Consider the following 19,233-nt stretch of genomic DNA (forward strand, 5'->3'; position numbering starts at 1 on the left):
ATAAATTGTAGAGGGTTCATTCACTACTTTTCTATGAACATTTGCAACATTTCTTTTAGGAACAACATTTCTCCTAGTAATATTTTTATCATACACATAAGAAGAACTAGGAGCAAACATGGCATGAGAATCATAAACATATGAATCAAAAGCATCATAACTTCTATTTCTAGTTTGTCTTTTATCATGATACAAAAAGGCATGGTTCCTTTTAGCACTAGTAGCCATAGGGGCCTTCCCTTTCTCCTTGGCGGAAATGGGAGCCTTATGGCTTGTTAAGTTCTTGACTTCCCTCTTGAAGCCAAGTCCATCCTTAATTGAGGGGTGTCTACCAACCGTGTAGGCATCCCTAGCAAATTTTAGTTTTTCAAAATCACTTTTGCTAGTCTTAAGTTGGGCATTAAGACTAGCCACTTCATTATTTAACTTTGCAATAGAAGCTATGTGTTCACTACAAGCATCAATATCAAAGTCTTTACATCTATTGCAAATAACAACATTTTCTACACAAGTTGTTGATTTACTAGCTATTTCTATCTTAGCATTCAACTCATCGTTAATGCTCTTTAATTTTGAAATTGTCTCATGGCATGAAGATAATTCACAAGTAAGCATTTCATTTCTTTTAACTTCTAGAGCATGAGATTTTTGAGCTTCTAAAAATTTATCATGCTCTTCATACAATAAATCCTCTTGTTTCTCTAAGAGTTTATCCTTCTCATTCAATGCATCAATTAATTCATTAATTTTGCCAATCGTAATTCTATCTAGACCTTTAAATAAACTAGAATAGTCTATTTCATCATCGTCACTAGAATCATCACCACTAGAAGAAGCATAAGTAGAGTTTCGAGTACTTACTTTCTTTTCCTTAGCCATGAGACACGTGTGACGCTCGTTGGGGAAGAGGGCCGATTTGTTGAAGGCGGTGGCGGCGAGTCCCTCATTGTCGGAGTCGGAGGAGGAGCAATCCGAATCCCACTCCTTGCCTATATGCGCCTCGCCCTTGGCTTTCTTGTAGTGCTTCTTCTTCTCCCTTTTGTTCCCCTTTTCCTGGTCACTTTCATTATCAGGACAGTTAGCAATAAAATGACCAAGCTTACCGCATTTGAAGCATGATCGCTTCCCCTTGGTCTTAGTCTTGCTCGGCTGTCCATTGCGACCCTTTAGCACCGTCTTGAATCTCTTGATAATGAGGGCCATTTCTTCATCATTAAGACCGACCGCCTCAATTTGCGCCACCTTGCTGGGTAGCGTCTCCTTGCTCCTTGTGGCTTTGAGAGCAAAAGGTTGCGGCTCGTTGATCGGTCCATTCAAGGCGTCGTCCACATACCTTGCCTCCTTGATCATCATTCGCCCGCTGACGAATTTTCCTAGGACTTCTTCGGGCGACATTTTGGTGTACCTGGGATTCTCACGAATATTATTCACCAAATGAGGATCAAGAACGGTAAAGGACCTGAGCATTAGTCGGACGATGTCGTGGTCCGTCCATCGCGTGCTTCCGTAGCTCCTTATTTTGTTGATAAGGGTCTTGAGCCGGTTGTATGTCTGAGTTGGCTCCTCGCCCCTTATCATCGCGAACCGTCCAAGCTCGCCTTCCACCAACTCCGTTTTGGTGAGCAAGGTAACGTCATTTCCTTCATGAGAGATCTTGAGGGTGTCCCAGATCTGCTTGGCGTTATCCAAGCCGCTCACTTTGTTATATTCGTCCCTGCACAATGAAGCTAGAAGAACAGTGGTAGCTTGTGCATTCTTATGGATTTGCTCATTAATAAATGAAGGGCTATCCGAGCTATCAAATTTCATTCCATTTTCCACAATCTCCCAAATGCTTGGATGGAGAGAAAATAGGTGAGTACGCATTTTGTGACTCCAAAATCCGTAGTCCTCTCCATCAAAGTGAGGAGGCTTGCCAAGTGGAATGGGGAGCAAATGAGCATTTGAGCTATATGGAATGCGCGAATAATCAAAAGAAAAGTTTGAGTTAACCGTCTTTTGTTTGTCGTGGTCGTCGTCCTTTTGGGAAGAAGAGGACTCATCGCTGTCGTAGTAGACGATCTCCTTGATGCGTCTTGTCTTCTTCTTCTTCCCATCTTTTCGCTTGTGGCCCGAGCCCGAGTCATTGGACTTGTCATCCCTTGGCTCGTTGACGAAGGACTCCTTCTCCTTGTCGTTGATCACAATTCCCTTCCCCTTAGGATCCATCTCTTCGGGCGGTTAATCCCTTTCTTGAAGAGAATGGCTCTGATACCAATTGAGAGCACCTAGAGGGGGGGGGGTGAATAGGTGATCCTGTAAAACTTCAAAACTTAAGCCACAAAAACTTGTTAAGTGTTAGCACAATTATGGCCAAGTGGCTAGAGAGGAGTCAAAACACAATAACCACAAGAAATCAATCACAGAGATGACACGGTGGTTATCCCGTGGTTCGGCCAAGTACAAAACTTGCCTACTCCACGTTGTGGCGTCCCAACGGACGAGAGTTGCACTCAACTCCTCTCAAGTGATCCAATGATCAACTTGAATACCACGGTGTTCTTGCTTTTCTTTTCTCAATCCCGTTTGCGAGGAATCTCCACAACTTGGAGCCTCTCGCCCTTACAAAAGATGTTCACAGAGAATCACGGAGCAAGGGAGGGAATGAGCAACGCACACAAGACTTCAAAAGATCAGAGCAACACGCACACAAGCAGCAATAAGAGCTCGCAACACAACTCAAAAAGTACACAACTCCACAAGAGCTCTATATGCTATCACAATGAATCGAATGCGCTAGATCAATGTCTTGGTGCTTAGAAAGGTTGTAGGAATGCTTGGTGTACTCCTCCATGCGCCAAGGGGTCCCTTTTATAGCCCCAACGCAGCTAGGAGCCGTTGGGAACAAATCTGGAAGGCCATCTTTGCCTTCTGTCTCGTGGCGCACCGGACAGTCCGGTGCACACCGGACACTGTCCGGTGCCCGATTTGTTTCCTTAAACAGCGCATCCGACCGTTGCTGTCAGAGTCAGATCTGCGCACCGTTGGCGCACCGGACATGTCCGGTGCACACCGGACAGTCCGGTGTACCTTCCGACCGTTGGCTCGGCCACGTGTCGCGCGCCGATCGCGCGGCCGACCGTTGGCCCGGCCGACCGTTGGCTCACCGGACAGTCCGGTGTACACCGGACAGTCCGGTGAATTTTAGCCGAAGTCGCCGGAGAAAAACCCGAGAGCGGCTGGTTTGCTCTGTGGTGGTCTGGCGCACCGGACAGTCCGGTGCCCCAGTCCGAAGCAGCCTTTGGCTGTACACAGCCACTCTCCACTTCTTTTCTTTTCTTCTTTCTCCTGTTTCTAACACTTAGACAAGATGTTAGTACACAAAACTAATGTACTAAGGCTTAGAAACATACCTTTACTTGTGATTTGCACTTTGTTCATCAATGAGCATATTTTCACATTTAAGCACTTGTGTTTGCACTCAACCACCAAAATACTTAGAAATGGCCCAAGGGCACATTTCCCTTTCAGGAGGAGCGGGCGGGATCAAGGCGGTGGTGCTTGTGCCCCTCTGGTCTCGCTTTGGGCTGGTTCGGGGGTGGCTGCAGGGTTCCACGGGTCGCGCTAGGTGGGCGTGCGGCATGCGTCGGGCGGGCGGGATTGTGGCGTGCGGGCGGTAGGGCGGGCGGGAGGGCGGTTCGCCATGGTCGCGGCGGGATTTGCGGGCTTGCGGTGTGCGGGCGGGAGGACGGTTCGCCTTGGTCGCGGCGGGGTTTGCAGGTTTGTGGCGTGCGGGTGGGTGGGCGTAGGGAGGCAGGGGCAGTCTACAGTAAGTTCTTAATAGTTAGTAGAGATTACTGTTTCTATATGCCTATATCAATCATAGCTGAATGTCCGTGCGTTGCAACGGGAATATATAATACCAGTATACTACGATAACTTATATACAAAATATGTGTTATACCGTTATGAGAAAATGTTTCATAATCAATTTGTGATTCTGACCATACATAAATTTTGTTATTTATAATCTATCTGTTTCACCACTACATTGCAACCATCAGTATCATGCAGACTTTGATATATGTCACGATTTGCATGGTCTCATTATTGGAGAGCACGTTTCACACATACCAGAAGAAATTCCCTCGTACATCGTTAGTCATCGAACACGTACCACCATACGCTTTTGCTTAAACAAAAAGGTAAGTGTGTGTGTTTGCAAGACTAATGGTCAAACATCGTATAACCATAAAGTTAGAATACTATATTAATATATTAAATAAATTAATCCAATAGACATAGATTAACCCAATTAACATAGGATAAATAAATATCTAATTATAAAAGTATGAAACATGGTATAATCAATGTTGTTACTGCGTAGTAAATATTCATACGAGACTAACACAACTGGAACGGTTCAATTTGGAATTAAAATGGGGAAGTTACGAATTTCCAAAGTTTCTATGTATTTGATATAGGATTAATTAGGAAATCAATTGTATTGTTGTTTTCATGATAAAACAGAGGTATTATGTGATAAAAAATAATATTATAGAATTATAGAAATTGGAATGAACTCATTTAGATTTAATATGAAATTTCCATGAATTAAATGGGTTTCTGCAATTATTTTTAAACTAAAAATCAATTCCTAAACTCTTTTTCCTTATTTTCTTTATTTCCTGGACTGCGTCCCAAATTCCAGAAAGATCAGGGGCCAAGCTATAAATGTTTTTCTAGACTTAGTGAGCATACAGAGTGGACGGCAGGTTAAACACAAAAGACGTCTTAGTTGAAGTTGTACTCAATTCAACATGAGTCATGTTGGCTAGATGGTGGAAGGTTAGGCATTCTGCTCAATAGATCCAAGGTTCGATCCCTAAGCAGCCACGGTTTGATTTATTTTTTCTGCGCGCAGAACAGGAGAGGGCAGAACGGCAGAACGCGGGAGGGCAGAACGACAGACTACTCTTACCTTCTTAATAAGTAGTATAGATAGAAGCTGAAGTCTATATGCAAGCCAAATACACTTAGACTCCACTTAATCAATTTGTTGAAGCTATTTCGTGGTGAATCTGAAAAACTGAAGTCACAATTCTTAAAGTGAAAAAGTGAAGCCCTTCAGAGTGGACGAAGGTAGTCGCTGTTAAGTAACCCTAGTTAGGGTTATGTGGGCAAATACCGACTTTGCCCCTGAGGGGTCTCACATCTCTATATAAGGAACCTGTACACCCCCTCATAATACAGAGATCAGAAAGAGGCCAGAGGACCAACCATATATCCACTGTCTCGTGTGTTTCCTCTGTCGTGCTTATGGGAAGGGAGACGAGAACCATATATCCACTGTCTCGTGTGTTTCCTCTGTCGTGCTTATGGGAAGGGAGACGAGTTCTCTACGTCTTCTTGCGCCTCTACTGCTGGCGGGAGGGAAGGGAGCGGATCTGGTGATCCGTGGTAACGTAGTTCTCAACACGTTATCAGCACGCTCTACCTCGACGTTGCTGCGGACCTGATCTGCATCGACTCTCCACCACGCCGGCAGGTCCCCGGCCTAGCCGAACTGTCCTACGCGACAGGCTTCAATTCCTCTGTTCAACCGAGCGCGGTATATTTACTATTCTTGATCTGTACCCATGCGCCACGATCTTGCCTCGCCGTCGTGGTGATGCGCTCGTGCCAGTATCTGTGAATTGGAAGAAAGACACGCACACGGAAGAGAAACACGCTGGCCAAAGCGATGTGCACATGCGTGTGGCTAGCCAGAGAATGGCGACCAGGTGGGTCCGTCTATGCCGCTGGTTTCTAGCGCCACGATCCGCAAATGGTGTGGGCACCTCATTGACCGAGTTGTTCGCTTGCACTTTGGTTTCTCTGCTATCTAGTCTGCATGCGCATGTAGTGCCGCTAAAAGAAAGGAGCACGATGAGGGCACTCCACTGCATGCATGCGGCTAAGAAAAAGTCACGCCTTTAGCATTGCATGCAAGTGGCGGCTAAACATGTTTCTTTATCTCTATTATTTATTCTTTGGCACGAATAATTAAGTAGAAAAACAAACAAAAAAAGAGATTTTTACTGATTGACCGTATTATGTAGAATTAATTTCTACATTAATTCATGTTATAATTGTTGCACTTAAATAATTTTTTGATGAATTTATTCATTAGTTTGTGCGCACGTTTTAAAATGTAGGCATGTTATGTATATTTATTTTATTCTATTCTTCTGTCGAAAATAATGAATAGAATAATGCATGCCTAAACATAGAAAAATGCCTTCTTGCACATGATAAGCTTATTATCTTTCTGCTCTATTCTCGTGTTGGATATACAGTAGAAAGTCATTAAAATGCATGTTAAGGCTACATTGTACTATCTGTACATACTTAAATCGCTCTAAATATTTATATTATGTTGAGCTTTTAGGCTCACGTCGAGCGATTAAATTGTACAGTGGGTATTCGGACACGTCGATCAGACTACGTTATTAATCGGTTGAGTTAAGGCATTGGCTGAGCATTGGCTGCGCCCTGGCAACATGATGCAGTATTTGTGTCATACGAACTTGGCTGCGTCATGTGATTGCTATGTCGCACTCTAGTTTTGTCGGACCGCTCCGGTTGAGTCGGACCGTCATCACCGAGTCACATATTTTTCGCATGCCCTGTAGGCACTGTCCGTCTGTCGTGATCATCGAGCCACAATTGCGCCTGTTGCGCATGTTGCATGGACTTATCGTGTACCCCGATTACCGAGCCATAATTGTGTCTGTTGCGCTTATTATGAAGGCTTGTTGTGTTGTCGTAGCCCCCTGATGGCCGTACATGTGTTGACACCAGACGCTAGAGCTTGTAGTCATATGGATTGTGGTGGGTTGTTCAAGCCCCTAAAGTCACATTATGCACAACCTTCATAAACAATTTTGTTTGGCTCTATTTTTTATTTAACTGTGTTGTGTGGCGTTATATATTTATATATCGCCAAGTGGCCATAACAACTATATCAAGCTATATAGTGCTTGAAAATCTGGGAAATTAAATTGAAATATCTATAAAACACAGATAAGTTAATTTTCCGCTCTATCCTCGTGCATAAAGTTTTACTCGAAGTAACCCGAAGGTATATAATATAATGCATGAAAGCCTTTTCGGCATAAAAGACATCACAAATTGGGATTATATTAATAAGAAAAAAGACCTTACCAAATAATTTAAGATCAGAAATCTCAGTCATACATTGCTCAACCAGATGTTAGCACATTGCTCTCTTTGTCGCTGGATGACATGAAACAAACTATGAGATAAAAGGATATGTAACCGCTAGCAACACGATGTTGCGAGTATACCGAGAGGTTATTCTGAAAAAATTTCACTATGTTGGTGTGAAAACCATAGTGTGTTCTCGTCGAACCACTTTACTCGTTCTATCTAGAACCTCTATGCTTGTGTCGCATACATCTCTCGGAATTGTAAATACTTATAGTCACTGAATTGACTCGGGATAGTCCTTTGACAAGTTTGGTATACACTGTAAACTAAATGGTAAAGGTCGGTCCTGAATGGACACATACCTAGGGTTTATGTAGCCGAACTACACTGAATTCTACCCTTTGGCATGCTTACCATTATCTACCTCCGATCTACCAGAAGTGAGAAGAGTAGACAAATAACTACGAAATCCCACATCACCACAAAGCTTGTAGCTAAATTAGACATTAACATATTCTTGGTCCTCGGAGCCAGAAGAGCCATATGTCTTGACCACTAGACTACTAGTGATGATAATTTGTGATAGAAATATGAAGATCTTGTAGAGACCTGTTGTATCCTCTCTACTCCTGATAATTTCTTCGTACGAGAGCAGTACTATCTGTTGTTGAAGATGGATCCTAGGCGGATACCAGTATTGTTTCGCTCTTGCCAAGCAGTTATCATCATTTGCTTCATCAAAAGCTAGTTATATGGTGATTTTTCCCAGATAAAATTGATTCTTGGCCTTGTCTGTTCTATTCCAAAGCTTCTCTTTTTGCTGAACAATGAAGAGATCGAAATAATGCTATATAGAACAATTCGGTATATAATATGAGGAGAAATGTTTGCCCTGCTGACAATACCACAAATTAATAACTATTGTTATAAATTCTCTCTCAAAATTATAATACCTAAAAATGTTGCATAAATCGATACCCAATTTCAGAACGATATGAGTAATTGGGTAAACCATGGGCAATAATAAAACGAGCTGGACTACACATCTCTGCATATAAAAGTCTCTGCTTGGCAGCATTGGCATGATGTCGTGCATTTTACTACCAATATAAACACACATTTTCCTATGTGCCTCAAAGCACAATGCAACCAGTGAATGTATTTGTGAGCGTTAGACCCTGATGGTCATTTTACTTGTTGATCTGAAGTCAACTAATGGCTCCAAATGACGAATGGTATTCATGAGCCCCTGAAGAAGCCTTATGGATAAAATAGTGTTGTGCATGTTAGTCTAAATCTTAATGATTGACTGTGCATTTGGTAATAATAACAATAAGTTTGCAGAATTGTAACCATGAAGCAACTTGTTGTTGCGTGTCTCGCTGGATGTTGAGACTAACCCTTCATGTGAAGGACAAATATGTAGTATTCATGCCACTACGTTAATCTAAGTCCAAAGCTCACTGCATAAAACTCCTATCTGTAATGTGCGTAATATTTCCCAAATAAATCACCACAATAGCATACATTGGCCACAACTGGATGATTGTGGTTGGGGATTTTATCTGTATGCTTTTAGAACATCTCGGCATTAGGGGAAGGAATGCCCATATAGTGTAATGCCTCAATATTCTATTAAACGCACAAAAGTCAAACTGAACCTGTCGTTCGGTGTATACTCTTGTGTATAAGGAGTTTGCCAGAAATCGTTGAGGAGTAACCATATTGGTTTGAATGCTTCTACTTGATGTAGATGTGGATATACCCGGGATTAATATCATATCCACATTTGACTTATTGGTATTTGATCTATTCTTGGAGACGCCTGCGAATATGATCCATTAGCCTTAGTCAAAGCATATGTTCTGATTGCAGATTCACGTGGTCTATAAATAACTCTCCTCCGATGAACTCACCCTGCTGGTGATTTGCCTCACGAAGAGGTTCATCTTGATGATGGAATTCCTAGCAATGCGCGCAATATCATTGTGCTAGGAATACAGAACAATGAATTTTTCATTTTGGGAATCGGAGATCATTATTAAATGTGAGAGACAAATATGTCGACACCTATCTTGCCCCTCTAGATTGCAAATGGATCCAAAACAAAGTCCTAGGCATGAGTGCTTTAAGCTCTCTTATCGGGTCATTGATAAATGCAATCGAGGTTGAACCAATAATCGCAAAATGAAAGTCGCGAGCTTGAAGTTCGGACATTTATGGGCACTATTGAAATAATGTGTGGGGCATGCGATGGTTCAAGTGGTCTTGTGAGAGACCCATCCCACGTATGTGTTGAATAAACACTATTCCGCTATATAATATATCTGGCAAATGGCATGAATTAAAATATGCAGTTAATAGGATTCTAAAGATCCGTCATGAGATCCTAGGAGGACTCATATATTTGAATTATAAATATGCAACATATAAATCTCATACCGAATAATACATTCCTGATGAATGATCACTCTCCTATGTAGGGAGAATATCTCCTAGTTGAGACTATCGTTCTCAGATGGAACCTATCCAGAAGAAACAAAGTCTGTGTTGAACACCAAAGTTTGATAATCCCTATAAAGGGATAAAGACCCATACAGACCCGAAAAGGAATAAGATGAGGTACCAAAGGACTTGAAGTTCATCGAATAAGCACATGTGCATTCCATGAGTTTTACTCATGGTAATTTCTACTAGATGTGGAATTACGGTATCCTCTAAAGCCCTGATGGCAGAAACTTATAAGGTTTAGGTGTTACTGGCAAAATATCCCCATTGTGCCAGAATGACAGACTATAACGATGTATCTGATCGATGAAAAATCCCTCATGGATTACGATCTTAGATGGACTTTTGTGACACCATCATAGATGTTGCAATGGATGAACGCCTCGAGCGATGTGTCATATTTAGAATATGTACTATTGCAACTATATTATCCCCTAAGTCCTATTGAAGGACATGTTATTGGCTTTGCACAACTATGTATAAATTGTGGTGTAAGATAGAAAATGATAGCACCCCAACCTCATCCATTCTCGTTATTCCAGATGAACAATGAGATATATATCTTGAAGAATATGCTTGAATTATGAGGGATAACGACTTTAACAGATGTCATCGTCAGGGGGAGCGAATGCTTATATTGATCACAACCGTGAGACAATAATTGTCATATTCTATGCCCTGAAGGCGTGAGCTTGATGATCAATATGTGAACCTTTATGGAACTTTCTATCATATATATAGATCTAGTCGATCGAACACCATCAATCAAAGTGGCTTATTTATATTGATACGTGCACTTACCTCGTATATCCTAGAAGTGAGTAGAGGTAAAGTTCCTGAAATAGTCCTTGCAAGGATATGCAATCCGTTTGCTAAATCTTTATGTGCATATACTTCTAGAAGAAGATGTTTTGCCTTATTGATATGGTTTTGCAAGGATCAGGGGGAGCATATTTCTAAAGTTAGCCCTTGTAGAAGATTCGATAGAATCTAGATCCCAAATGATCGAAATCTGTCCCGGTGACAGTTGTTGTACTCTTTTTCCCTTGGTGAGTTTTCTTGAAGTTTCTCACATGAGGTTTTTAACGAGGCAACAAAGTGCAAATGCAATTTGTATCACCATGCACTCTTTCTCCACATTTTTTCCACTGGGTTTTTCGGAGTTTTAACGAGGCATGTGTTGGTCGCGGTATTCGTCCAAGGGGGAGTGTTAAGTAACCCTAGTTAGGGTTATGTGGGCAAATACCGACTTTGCCCCTGATGGGTCTCACATCTCTATATAAGGAACCTGTACACCCCCTCATAATACAGAGATCAGAAAGAGGCCAGAGGCCCAACCATATATCCAGTGTCTCGTGTGTTTCCTCTGTCGTGCTTATGGGAAGGGAGACGGGTTCTCTACATCTTCTTGCGCCTCTACTGCTGGCGGGAGAGAAGGGAGCGGATCTGGTGATCCGTGGTAACGTAGTTCTCAACAGTCGCAACAGTGGAAACCAGAAGAAGAACCGGGCCGCATGGGCTTAGCCGTGAATGTAAGTAACCTGATCCACAAAGTGTGGGCCAATACATGCGGGTCTAGCATAACTGGGGCTCAATGGGCCGGCGCCCACTTCTAGCCTTCTGGAACTCTCCCTTCCGGTTCCTTCATCTCCGCCTCCACGGCTCCACCTCCACCGCTGCTCCACACGGGCACACCTTTGCCTCGCCCAACCGCTGCCTTGCTCGCGTTCGCCATTCCCCAGACCTTGAGAGCTACCGTCTGGTCCGATCGGACGGATCCCTTCGCGCGCCCCAGAGATTTCAGGTCTGTCTCTTTGATTTCCCCGGCCCCGTCTATGCGATTTGCCCCATGATTTCGGTTGCTTGTTCGTGCAAGTCTCGGTGATCTGCGCGACGTTTTTCTGTAGTGAGGGATCGTCCGTTTCGAGTCCGACGTGCCGAGCGACGCTGGGTCCGTCCGCTTCTCTGGCTCTGTGATCATTTCGATTTTGTTTTTTTTCGGGTAGAGAAAACCAACTGCGTACGGCTAGTGCTGTCCTTGCGGAAAGCAGAGGTTTGTCATGGTATCTGCTTGTCGTCTGATGCCCGAGGCACATACTGTGTGATTTCCTATGATGTCTGGGTGATGGCACTGGTAGTAGACTACTAGCGCATGTCGGGGGAATTACTTTATTTATGCGTGGTCGTAGGGTGTCCGAAGGCGATGTTGGATGCGTACGAAGTCATGTGTTCTCTGCTCTGCGTTTCACCGGCACTGGGTTGACGAGGGAGGGATAGTTTCGCCTGTCTAGCTTAGCTGCTGTATGGGCATTTTGGTGGTGGGGAAGAAAGCCTAAGTAATTGATCACTAAACATTGATAAACAGTACCAAAAATTACCGTATAGATAGACAGTGAAAATTACGTTGGGCAGCTTGCTCTTAATTAAGCTCCGCCTCCGGCTGTAGGTCTGCTTCCTCGAAATGGATAGCTGCCACTCTTCCAGCACTGGTTTACTGCAGATATGATATTGTAGAGTTAATGTCATTGCTGCCAATGAGTTTTTGGGCGCCATGTTTCATCCCCTAATTCATGAAGGTTGGTCTTGGGACAAGGAGTATCTGGACTCCAGTTGATTGTGTGATGTTGCAATTTTCAGTTATTAACACTATGGTTTGCTATATATTTACCTATTTGGACCATGCTGCCACTTGTCCATGTGAATTGATGATTTTTGAGCTGGAGCTCAGGCTGGAGTTATGCGACTGTTATCTTACTGTCTACACGACACACGATTGTTTAACACATGTTGCCTGTATTAGGTAAGGTGCTGTAACAGAAGATGCAAGGGGGAAGAGGTGGGAGGCAGGGCTTATTCGGTTTCGGGGACCCTTCTGGTGGTTCCGGTGGCTTTGGACAACCAGGGAGCCTTATGCCTGGTTTTTTTGGTGGCGCAAATCCCTTTGACGACCCTTTCTTCACAAACCCCTTTGGTAGCATGATGCAGACTAGTTTCTCAGCCCCTTTCAGCGGCATGATGCAACCTAGCTTCATGAACCCCTTCGGCAGCATGGTGCAACCTAGCTTGCTTGGACCAAGTATGTTTGCGCCCCATGGCAATCTCAATGGAGGCATGTTTGGAAGCCAGACACATCTCGGTCAAGGTATCAGCAATGGCAGTGGTTTCATTCAGCAGGCCCCTGAACCAAGCAGGCCTAAAGGGCCAATTATCAAGGAGTTATCTTCAGATGATGAGGATGATGTAGATGATGATGAAGAAGGCGAGAAGAAGAATGGTAACTTTAGGAAGCATCAAAGGGAAAGCAAAGAGCCATATGTGGAGGACCCAGATGATGAAGAAGGTCAGTTCATGTATCCTATTGGGCATCTTACTATTCATTGTTCATGTTTGCATTAAGCAATCATTTGAATTTACATTTACGGTGACAGGCTAACATGCTATTTTATTCTGTTTAGCAGAGTATATTTTTAGAATATCCTCTCAGTGTATGGTGTAAAGAATTCACATTACAAGTGGAGGCTACTAATGCATACACATTTTTTAGCAGATAATAAAAGACCTAAGCATGGACAATTTGGGAGGGAGTTCAGCAGAGTTAACACATCACGTCCACAGCCTCAGACATTTATGTTTCAGAGTTCAACTGTTACATATGGTGGTCCAAATGGAGCATGTTATACATCTTCAACAACTAGGAGGACTGGTGCAGATGGAGTAAGTATATCTCATGAATGCTATTTTTTTCATCTGTATATTTGTAGGATCCAAATGTGTAATGGTGATCATATTTGTTAATGCACTAGTTTACGCTGGAAGAAAATAAAGAGGCTGACACAACTACTGGTAAAGCCACTCACAGGATTTCACGTGGCATTGGCATTAAGGTATTGATATTCCTTGCAGATCTCTTGCTTTCTCTCATCCAATCGCACTGATGTTGTGATTGGAGCTACTTACTATCTGGGGTTGGCACGCTGCAGGGTCACTCGTTAACAAGAAATCTTAATTCTGATGGGCGTGTGAACACCCTTCAAACTTTACACAACTTGAATGAAGGTTTAGTTTTTTTTTTCATTCCTGGTGACTTATTGTTTTCCTTCCACCTTCTAAACCGATTCTGATGCTGTTTTCCCTTTTCCATTCAGATGAGCTTGGTGGATTTGAGGAATCATGGCAAAGAAATACCAGGGAGAATATGCCTGGCTGGGATCCTAGAATGAACATGCTTGGCAATGGTATAGCCTATAGCGCCGCCTCCCCTCTCTCTCTCTCTCTCTCTCATGCGTGCATGCACTCAAAACATTTCCTTTTTGCCCAATCATAGAGAAGAGAAGGATGGTATAGAGGCAGATTTCTTTTTATGAAATCAAGGGATTGACCATAATATTTCTTTCTTTGTACTAGCGATGGTATCTTGAGTTCTTTACGCAAATGCTTCACGACAGTAATTCAATCCCTAGAGCAATATCAGCTACTGTAGATGGGGTATGAATATTGAATTGTGTAGTGGTTTAGATATCCTGTGGTAAAGGTAATTTTTTCGAACTGTATAATCACATATGAAGTTCTGTTGTGGACAAGATCTTTGGGTTATTGACATTTTTGACAAAAAAGATAAAGCGCTGTATGTATGGCTGCATGCACCCACTCCTAGGCATGCATTTTAACACACTACAGAGTATAAAGTATATGTGGCATAACAGTTAACCACGCTAACAAGACCATGAAAAAAACCCCCTGCAGTCAGCAGCACAAATGTAGAAATACATGTTGTGTTTTAGGGCTAGTTTGACAATCTCGTTTTTCCAAAAGTTAGTTCCCATTTTCCTAACGGGGCGTTTGGATCCCTTCATTTTAGAGGAATTGGAATTCACTCGATAAAGTAACTTATTTAGTTTGGAATTTGACATTCCACCACTTTCCAAAGTTCGGATATAGTCCTATATCAAATTTATGGGGTGGAGGATGAGAAATGATTTTATACATTAGTATAATTTGTTTCTACTCTGTAACTTACGTGACACTCTTCGTCTCACTCCTCTAGCTTAAAAATGTAGCATATAAATATCTCCGACATCTTGCTAATAATAGTATACAAATATATTTTGCTTAAAACCGAATTAGCTTAATTGATATATGCCAAAATTACTATTATTAGAATGGAATTCAGTTCCAATGATCCAAACGGGGCATAAGGGAAATTAGTTCATTTTTCCAAGGAAAATTGGAGTTGTCAAACTAGCTCTTAGTGTATGCCTTCAGTTGGCTTTCAAGATCTGTTAGTCACACTCTCTTGCGTGCCGCTTGCTAATAATTTGTGGTGGTAGCCTGATTTACATATTCAAGCTTGGTTCCTAGAGTTTTGAGATCTTACTCAGTTGCAAATTATGCAGGAAATGTTCGCTCTGACTTCCGAGATGTGAATCAAATGCCTGCACTTCCAGCCCCAGAACTATACCGTGGCACGAATTTTCAGAATGGCTCTTCCATGGGCCGTGCACCCCGCACATGAGTTCCTCTGTGGCATATGCTGGATCACAGTGCTCAGTACCGGTGACTTGCACTATTATGCAGAAAAATGTTGAAACCCAAACTCAGCTTTTGAAAAACTACTGTAACTTGAGACAGTTTTAATAGTCGAGAGCTTTCCTTAGTTTCAGCAGCTCTATCCGAGTACTCCAATCACTGTAGTTTAGTGCTGCCTGAGATGCAACTAAAATCTGTTTGGATAGGGAGGATTATTTCTTGGGAAATTTACTGGTTTTTGGTGAAATCTGAAGAAAATGAACCATCCTGATCTTACCCATCACGTGTTGGTGATGTAGCCTGTTAAACCTTCATGAATAAACTGTGAGCCTCAGGGTCTGTATGCTTGTAGTTTTTCTCATTCTAGCTGCCAATAAGCTATGCAAAGTACATTCATTACGGTTACATCTAGATAGCAGCAGCTAAACAAACAAAGGTGCATATATACGTATATATAGTTGTGTCATCAAACGTGGCCGTCAGATTCAGGTGGCTTCGCCGCGTTCTTCTCCGGCGACCGGCTGATCTCACCGGCGGCTGCCCTGGTCTGCTGTTGCACCACCAACGTTGAGACCCGGCATCCGAAATCCGTGGACGTGAGCAGGTCCCCGAGGACGCCGAGCTCCAGGTGCTCGCTCCAGTCCGATATGCCGACCGTTAGCGGTGACTTGGGGCCGTCCGCTCGCCGGCCGACGATCAGCAGGTCCGACGCCGGGCTAGACTTCCGGATGGTGTCCACCATCTCGTCGGAGCTACAGACCAGGTTCTCGCTGTAGGCGACGCGGTGGCCGTCGACCCAACGGCGGACGTACTCCTGCAGCGCCTCCTCGTCGAGCCGGTCCTCCTCGGGGTCGCCGCCCTTGCGCCACTCCGGCGGCGGCAGGAACCGGAAGACGGTGAGGCCGATGGGCGCGTCCTCGGCCATGTGCGTGGCGAGCGCGAGCGCCTCCCGGTCGTCCGGCCCGCCGAGGAAGTAGAGCGCGACGCGGTGAGGGAAGCCGTCGGCGTCGGCTGTGGCCGCGGGGCCCCCGGCCACGGCGGACGATGCGACGGAGAGGCTGCCCCGGTCGACGAGGATGGCGACGGAGCAGGGGGAGTAGTGGAGCACGTTGACGTTGGCGGCCTGGACGGAGCCGGCGCTGGCCGTCGTGTTCTCGACGGAGCCGTCGATGGCGAGGCGCTGGTGGAAGGGCACGACGATGAGCATGGCGCGCTTCTCGAGCGCCACGGCGCAGACGTCGTCGTGCATGGTGGCGTAGGGCGCGATGCAGACGTAGGGGAGCAGCGACGCGGACCCCACGGGCCGCTGCTGCACGAAGTACTGGAAGGCGTTGACGATGCGCCCCGAGTCGGTGCCCCCAGACGGCACGCAGTTCCGGTCGCCGTACTTGAAGGCGCGGAGCACGGAGCTGGTGAGCCCCACGAGCGGCGTGAGGTGGAGGAGGTAGACGGAGACGGGCGACACGGGCGACGGGCTGGCGGCGTCCAGCAGCGCCAGCATGGGCGCCACGTCCGCCTGCGAGTGCACGCACGCCAGCATCCGCAGCTCGTCGCCCAGCTTCTTGTGCTGCACCGTGCGCCGCCGGTACGCCACGTACTTCTCCTCCGGGTGGTACAGGTGCTTGACCAGCGACGACGTGGCGGCGCCCAGCAGCAGGATGTTGAGCATGAAGGCGGCGTACACCTGCTCGTCGAAGATGTCCGAGTCCACGAACGCCGAGGCGTAGGCGACCTCGGTGATGCCCTTGAAGTTCATCATGAGGCCGACGATGAAGGCCTCCCGGGGCGACATCCCGCAGTAGATGCAGGGCAGCATGCAGGCCGCCTGCTTGGCGGCGACGCCGACGAGGAGGAAGATCTCGAGGAGGAGGCACGTGGAGGCGTCGGTGATCTTGAAGACGTCCAGCCTGAGGCCGCCCTGCGCGAAGAGCAGCGGCATGAGCACCCCGGCGACGAGGCGGTCGAGGCGCTCCTCGAGGGTGACCCCGAGCGGGGCGCCGCCGGGGAGCATGAGACCCAGCATGAAGGGCCCGTAGGTGGCGTGCAGGCCCAGGACCTCGCTGGCGAAGCTGCAGACGATGGTGATGAGCAGCACGGCGACGAGGCGCGCCTCGGAGAGGAGGCCTCCCTCGGGGACGTCGCGCATGAGGCGCAGGATGGCCGGGCGCGCCACGTAGGTCAGGAAGCCTATGAAGATGGCGAAGATGACGAGCGACAGGAAGCCGATCCGCTGGACCCTCTCCAAGGGGCTGGACGCGAGGAGGTAGGACGTGATGCCCGCGACAAAGATGGTGTTGGCGAAGTCGCCGATGAGCGCCGCGGACATAGCGAGGCGCCCCAGCTTGGAGGAGAGGAGGTTGAGGTCGCCCAGCGTGGAGCAGACGACGATGAAGGCCGAGAGCGACCACCACACGTTGAGGTTGGTGAGCATGAAGTTGGCCTTCCACGGCGCCGGCACGCGCGCCCCGAGCGCGGCGGCGGCGGCGTACATGGCCATGTGCGGCCCGATGGCGCCGAAGAAGGCGATGGCCACGGCCTTCTTCCCGGACTTGACGATCATCCCCAGGTCCGTCTTCACGCCGATAACAAAGATCTGCAGTGTGAAGGCGTACGCGCCGACCGTGTTGAGCTGCAGCCACCCCTCCGGCGTCGCGAAGGGCGCGCTGGCGTTCGGGAGCACCCGGCCCAGGAGCGACGGGCCGAGCAGCGCGCCGGCCACGATCTGGGAGATGACGAGGGGCACGTTGGCGCGGCCGAGCAGGGCGTGCACGGCGCGGGAGAGCGCGAAGACGGCGCAGACATGGTAGAGGAGGAGCGGGAAGTAGAACTTGAGCGGGTCGTCGCCGGCGAAGACGCCAGAGGAGGTGGCGACTGAGTCGTTGAGCGGGAAGCAGAAGATGCTCTTGTTGACGGTGACCTCCGCAAGCAGTTGCGGACCGGGCGGCGCCTCACGCGACATGGGCGGCGGGGCCGGGGCTCGGGGCTCGCTCGGGAGGACGATGAGTGCAGCCGTGCAGGGAACGATGGGTAGGGGCGCACCGGGAATGCATGCAAATCTTTACTAAAAATAAAGCAGCAGTCGTGCGTCGCTCCTTCTTCACCCACGCGTTGCAAGAAAGACTGTCCCGCGTTTGGATTCACATGCAACCCCGCCTGCCCCGCGCGTTTGGATCCTTCACCCGCGCGTTTGGATTAGCACGCAAGTGTCTAGTCTTTCAATAGGTTTTGATGATTTAAATGATAATGTATTTAGGGGGCTGTTTGGTTTGCTACTTAAGCGCAACAACGTACACAACTTTTATATTTATACTTAGTTATTTAATTCAAGCGACTAAGGTTAAGCAAATTCTTGCGCTTTATGTAGGAAATCAAACATGCCTGAAATAGGATTGATGAGTTTGCTAAGTGTTTCACTATAAATGAAGCAATCATGATTGAAAATAATTAAGAGACAAGATTTGATATGGGATATCTCATATACAAGGATTGCTTAAGATAGAAGAAGCAAGTACTTGCATTTAGTTGAAGAAATAGTCAAGCTCAAGAGAAGTCATACAAGGATGAATGATCTATCATGAAGTGAAAATGGTAAGAGATGGATGGGCACTGATTAAGTTGGTTTTCAGTATGATGTGACTTGGAGGCAATTTGATAGGGTGAAGACACGTAAGGAAAGAGCTTCGAGAGACTAAGCAAATGTGAAGGTCAAGCAACTTAGAGGATAAGTCGAAGCCTATGAGATGACTTAGAATGTTTGGAATAACTTAAGAAACATATGTCTAAGTCATGCAAGTGCCCAAGAGATGAGTCAAGTGAAGACAAAGAAGTTGTGCCCAAAACTAGACTAAGTTTGGTTGATGAGTAGGCACCGAACTCAGTACGCAGAGAGGTTGTTTTGGGCTACAGTGGCTTGGTGCACTGGATCGAGGTATGGTGTGCATTGAACTGGTTACTGAAAGTCGCCTAGATGGGGGTGAATAGGGCGAATCTGAAATTTACAAACTTTAA

At 46.0% G+C, this 19,233-nt stretch overlaps 2 protein-coding genes across 2 annotated transcripts; one reads left to right on the plus strand and one right to left on the minus strand.

The window, feature by feature from the left end:
- The first annotated feature begins 11,384 nt into the window (after nucleotides 1-11,384).
- Nucleotides 11,385-15,361, plus strand: LOC100276696 (uncharacterized). The gene is given in 7 exon segments (NM_001150423.1): nucleotides 11,385-11,503; nucleotides 12,500-13,039; nucleotides 13,247-13,413; nucleotides 13,503-13,583; nucleotides 13,680-13,755; nucleotides 13,845-13,934; nucleotides 15,093-15,361. Coding segments are annotated over 6 exon segments (1,053 nt in total). The 5' UTR covers nucleotides 11,385-11,503; nucleotides 12,500-12,519; the 3' UTR covers nucleotides 15,212-15,361.
- Nucleotides 15,362-15,498: 137 nt separating this feature from the next.
- Nucleotides 15,499-18,187, minus strand: LOC103653125 (cation/H(+) antiporter 15). The gene has a single exon (XM_008680088.3). It carries the CDS (start codon nucleotides 18,182-18,184, stop codon nucleotides 15,692-15,694), a length of 2,493 nt encoding a protein of 830 aa, XP_008678310.1. The 5' UTR covers nucleotides 18,185-18,187; the 3' UTR covers nucleotides 15,499-15,691.
- Nucleotides 18,188-19,233: the final 1,046 nt, after the last annotated feature.

The sequence above is a fragment of the Zea mays genome, chromosome 4 (genome assembly GCF_902167145.1).
Source record: "Zea mays cultivar B73 chromosome 4, Zm-B73-REFERENCE-NAM-5.0, whole genome shotgun sequence".
NCBI lineage: Eukaryota > Viridiplantae > Streptophyta > Magnoliopsida > Poales > Poaceae > Zea > Zea mays.

Coding starts and splice junctions, on each gene's coding strand:
- LOC103653125 (XM_008680088.3), bottom strand. CDS start 18,184: ATGTCGCGTGAGGCGCCGCCCGGTCCGCAACTGCTTGCGGAGGTCACC.